The following is a 4,933-nucleotide window of genomic DNA, read 5'->3' as shown; positions in this document are numbered from 1 at the left end:
GGGACAGATGGGGCTGAAGCTCCAGTCCTGCCTGACCCTCTTCTCCTTTGCCACTGCCCCATCATGAAGGTGCTCTGGCCACGCACTTTGGACCCAGCACTGGGGCACCCCTCCTCCTTTGCCGCCATTCTGTGAGCAGCGTTTGGTTCCCTCACCCCTCCCGGGCTCTCAGCGCTCATCCCACTCCTTCAATGGAGCAGTCTAAGTCTGGCCCCAAAGCCCTAGGTGGATTCCTTAGCAGGGATGATGAAGATCCCAGGCCCTGGAGACAATTCACTTCCCAGGCCTGCTTGACCTTACAGAGACCGTGAGGTCAGCATGCTCCAGGCAGGGAACCATGGTGGGTGACTCAGGGCCTCAGCTGCTTTCCTCTGCCCCTCCGCCTCCTGCCCCCAGTACCTCCACATCCAGTCTGTCAGCCTCCTGGCCCCTGGCGGGGCCCACGCCCTTTGCAGCACACTGCCCAGCCTCTTGGCTTACCCCTCTTGTCCATTCTCCTCCAAAGGCCAGGACCATGCCTGGTCCCTGCCCTGCTGAACCCCGTCAATGCCCCCTGTAGCCTGCACTGTGCTTGGCCTTCAGTGCCCTCCAGGAAGGGATTCCCCACTCCTCTCGCATTCACACTTGCTCATGCCATTCCCCTCCTGAGCTATCACACAAGGTTCACTTCTGTAAATCCCTCTTTCCCACCCCCCTCCTCCACTAAGACCCCAGGACGTTCTGGTGCTCTCTAAGGGCACAGTGCTGCTGGTCACTGAGCTGTTTTCTCCTCCTGCCCCCTTGAGAGCAGGACTTGGGCTGACTGGCTAGGTGCTGGGCCCAGAGGAGGTGCACACCAGGAGGGCAGATTTCACAACTGAGGAGGGCGAGGCTAAGGAGACACCCGGGGATCAACCTGGAACCGAGGGTGGCTTGTGCCCCCCACGGATCCCTGGGGGAGCCGGTGGGTGAGGGGTGAGCAGCAGCCTCAGGGACTTGAGGTCCTCAAGGGAGCTGACTAGCCAGCCTTCACCATGAGCCTGAGGCACAGGGCATTGCCCCTTAGGCACCCTCAGCCTGAGCAGAGGGGCCCAGAGGCTAACATTCATTGAATCAAGGCCAATATCTAAATCCTCAGACCTGTAAGACATCAGAGGCCTCTAGAAATGGACTCACTGAAAGGACAGGGCAAGGCCTGGGGGGCCTAGAATAGCTTCTGCACCACCATAGTCATGCAGGGGCTCACCACGTCTCCGAGTGCCCAGTGCCAACCCCTCCCAGCGCAGAGCCCCAGACCTGGGCTGGCTAGCAACCCCCTGCCAGCCAGAGCCTACGCCAACCCAGAGGTGCCGCCTCAGACCCCGCATGTAAGCTGAGCTCTGGCATAGGGCCAGGCCAGCTTCAGATGTCCCTTCTGTCTCCTGCTTCCGGGGTGGCCCAAGCACTTGCCTCAGTTTCCCTACTTTAGTTTCCTATGGAGATTAGGGCCTGTTTCCTTTGCCAGCACTGAATTCCTCCCCTCCCACCTACCCTGTGCCCCAGTCGGGTCCCAGCTGATGGCCTGAAAGGCCCCCAGGACTCAGAGCTGCTGCCTCTAGATTTTTGCCCATAGGCTTCACCCCACAGTGGGCCCCAGGTGCAACGGCCCTGAGACGTCCAGCAGCTCTTCCATTTTGCAGCCTGGCCACCCTGACCAGCCCTGGCCCCTCCTGAGGGCCCTACAGGCCTCACCAGGTGGCGCCGCAAGCTGAGGAGCCCAGCTCCCCCTCGCCCAGCTCATCTTGCCTCCCCTGCCCCCTCCAGGACTTGCTGTGTGGACTTGGGCAAGTCCCTTCCCTTTGAGACTCACCGTTGCTGGTTGTTAAGCAGGAGTAATGATACTTCTTCACAGGGCTGATGTGAGGATTAACTTGTCAAAAGCTTGGCACTGGCCTCATCACACTCTGAGGGTATAGGCAGAGAAGCTCTCACTGACAGGTCAGGGTGGCCCTGCTGCCAGGTGCAGGGGAAGAGGTGGGGCTCTTGGAACTGGCAAGCAGAGTGAGGGTGTGGACTGGACAGGCTGACTCCCTGGGTGCTGGCCACAGGAGTGTGGAGGCATCTAGGAGATTCCTGAGATGTGTGTGTGTCTGTGTCTTTGTGTGTGTGTGTGTGCACATGTGTGTGTGTGTGTGTGTGTGTGTGTTGGGGAGGACGGGTAGCAGACTTACAGGTCTGAAGCTTGAGAAATGGGCCTGAACACAGTCTGGTGGGTGGAAGGGTGGGTAGACTGGGCAGCGCTCTGGCCAACAGGCCCAGACCCATGCTGCCATTTGGGACAGCACAATTCTTGTTCCATGTGTTTATTTCCCTGTTGGCTGCCCTCCAGGTCCAGCAAGGCCTCTGAGGGCTTGGACTTGCTCTGGCTAATGGATGCCTGCTCCAGATGTGGGTATCACAACAGGCTGCACTAGGGATAGACAGTGAGGGGAGAAGCTGGGCAGGAGTGTGTGGGTGTGTCTGCTCCAGGCCCTTCCCTGTGTGGCTGCGCCTCTCAGGAACCCTGGGAAAGTAGGGCTTTGGCTTAGAAGAGAATGTGGGAGTGTCCTGCCACAGCCTCAGGCTCTGGGACCTTTTCACCTTTTCGGACTGAGCTTGCAGAGGCAGGTTGGGTCTCTCAGATTCTTAGGGAGCTTGAGAACTGGGCTGCAAAAGCCCCAGCCTGCTTTCTGTCTCCCTCAGGCCCCTCAGAACCCCTCTTAGGCCATGTTATCTGGTGGTCAGTAGGGTCAGGCAGATAAGAGAGAGGACTGAGGTAGGTTCCTGGCTGGGCCAGGCAAGGTGGGCCCTCCTGGGCCCAGCATCCTCCCTGTCAGGCTCTTTGGCCCCTCCTCAGCCAGAACTGGAGACCACACTCCCCTCACTCTCTGCAAGCCTCAGCCTGCATTTCTGGGCATAGAGGGGTGGGAGGCGGGGTGCTTTGATGAGGCCACCACCCCACCCTCCTCAGAAAGCCATTTTGGAGTTGCCACACCTTCTGCATGGTCCAGCCCCTCTCTGCGGGATAATGACATCAGGAAGGGACTTTGAGCTCCCAGGACGCTCCCCTACCCCAGCCCTGCTCTGTCCCCCCTTCACCTGACCCCAGGCTAGCTGTCTTTGTGTGCCTGAGTCAACTGCCCCTCCTGGTTTCCCCTGTCCCACACCTGGCCCTTTAGGTTTTAATTGCCTGGTTACAGGCATTACCCCTCTCTTAATGGTTATGGGGCTTGAGGACAGGGCTGTGTCCTGTCACATACACTATATCCCCAGGGTCCAGCCTAGGGCTTGGCTGTCAGTAGCCTCTCAGCAAATCTGATGAATGTGTGAGTGTGTGTGTGAGTGAGCGGGGTACTAACCTTCCCTCCTCCCAGGCCTCCACAAACACCAGAGTCTGAGGTTGTGCCAGGCAGTTGCTTTGAACTTTATTTGAGAAAAACTGAAGGTAAATGTATCAAAAGAGCATACAGATTGGTGGGTGGGGATGGCCAGTGACAGCTACTGGGGCATGGCGGTGTGTGGGCAGTAGGGTCAAGACTTTTACTTGGCTTCAGGCTGCTCCAACTTCCCAGCTTCTGAGCCCCCAAGCTGGGCACGTGCCTCAAAGGTGACAGGAATGGTAATCTCAGCAGACTGGGTGGCTGGCTTGGGCATCGGGGCCTCCACAGTGAGTGTGCCCTCAGGGGACAAGGAGGAGGACACCAGGGTGGGGTCCACACCCGGGGGCAGCCTGGGCATGCAGAAAGAGAGGACAAGAGTTACACAAGGTAGGCACCACACCCTCCACTAGCCCCTTCCCTTGCCTAAGCCCCCTCATCCCACCTCCCTGACAATCTGGCACCAGGACTCACGTGTATTTCCGGGTGAAGCACCGAGAGATGTAGCCGTGCTCGTCCTGTCGCTCTTCATGCTTGCCTGTGGGGAGGAGGTGGTCAGAGGCTGCGGGGCATGGTCCCCCTTCCTGGGCACCCACACTCCCACACCGCCCAGAGGCCCCGCGGCCTGCTCTAGGTGGCTGCGGCACAAGGCAGACGCTGATGGACTGGGGGGTTTGGGGGCCCGCCTCTCCCGGGACCTCCCTCAGAGGGTTCTGGAAAATTCGTTCCGGTGTTTTTGACCGTGGGGGCTCGGCGCCGGCTCAGGCCCTTGCAGGCACTTGCGCACCTGCACGCCCCCAGCAGGGACCCGGCCAGGGGCAGCGGCAGCGCCGGACCGTCCCCTCTACACGCCAACAGCCCGCTGGGTGCTGCACGGCACGGTGGGGCGCAAACAAGCCTGATTATTTGGGGAGTGGGGCTCGGAATTGCTGATGGAAGGGGTGTTTCTTCCCTAAATAGAACGTTTTTAGAGCTGAAGGGGCCCTGAGGAGCTACCCCCTTACACAGAAGGCCAAACAGACCGGAGGGGTGGCCAAGGCAGGCGGCCCAGCTCCTGGTCCTTGGCTACTTCGAACTCCACAGGCCCCGCGCCCACTCTTTCACCAGCCCCTACCCCCGCCTATTTCTTCACCCCAGGCTGGCTGCACTAATTTCCTCCCCCTGCCGGGAAGCGAGGCCTTACCGGTGATCTCCACCACGCCGTCCTTGGTCTTGACCGTCAGCTCCTCGGGGGCGAAGTGGTTGACGTCCAGGGACACCCGCCAGCGGTCGGACGTCTGCCGGATCTCCGAGACGCCGCTGCTGAGTTGACGGCTGAGCGCGCGGCTGTAGGCAGGCGCGGCCACGGCCAAGGGCGCGGCGGCCTCCACAGCGGTTCCAAGCAGCGGCCGCACGTAGCCCGGCCAGCTGCTGTGGCCGAACCACTGAGACCACTCCTCGGGCAGCCGGGGCAGCCCGAAGGCCTGGTCGAAGAGGCGGCTGTGGGCCGGGTACCAGTCGCGGAAAGGGTCCCAGCTGGGGCTCCGCAGGAGCGAGAAAGGCACGCGACGCTCAGTCAT

At 60.6% G+C, this 4,933-nt stretch overlaps 1 protein-coding gene across 1 annotated transcript; it reads right to left on the bottom strand.

Moving 5' to 3' along the window:
- Positions 1–3,537: 3,537 nt before the first annotated feature.
- Positions 3,538–4,933, bottom strand: HSPB1 (heat shock protein family B (small) member 1). The gene is made up of 3 exons (XM_004391282.2): positions 4,558–4,933; positions 3,849–3,912; positions 3,538–3,727 (listed from the first exon to the last, which is right to left on the bottom strand). The coding sequence occupies exons 1-3, from the start codon at positions 4,931–4,933 to the stop codon at positions 3,538–3,540; spliced, it is 630 nt and encodes a 209-aa protein (XP_004391339.2).

The sequence above is a fragment of the Trichechus manatus genome, unplaced genomic scaffold (assembly GCF_000243295.1).
Source record: "Trichechus manatus latirostris isolate Lorelei unplaced genomic scaffold, TriManLat1.0 scaffold00151, whole genome shotgun sequence".
Taxonomy (NCBI): Eukaryota; Metazoa; Chordata; class Mammalia; order Sirenia; family Trichechidae; genus Trichechus; species Trichechus manatus.
Note: the sequence above shows the minus strand (reverse complement) of the source record. Positions and strands in the feature narration are given on the sequence as shown.

Excerpts from the sequence above, each read along its gene's own strand:
- HSPB1 (XM_004391282.2), bottom strand. The coding sequence starts at position 4,933 with ATGACTGAGCGTCGCGTGCCTTTCTCGCTCCTGCGGAGCCCCAGCTGG. Across the intron at positions 3,913-4,557 it reads CGGCGTGGTGGAGATCACCG|GCAAGCATGAAGAGCGACAG; the intron begins GTAAGGCCTCGC and ends TCCTCCCCACAG. Across the intron at positions 3,728-3,848 it reads TGCTTCACCCGGAAATACAC|GCTGCCCCCGGGTGTGGACC; the intron begins GTGAGTCCTGGT and ends CTGCATGCCCAG.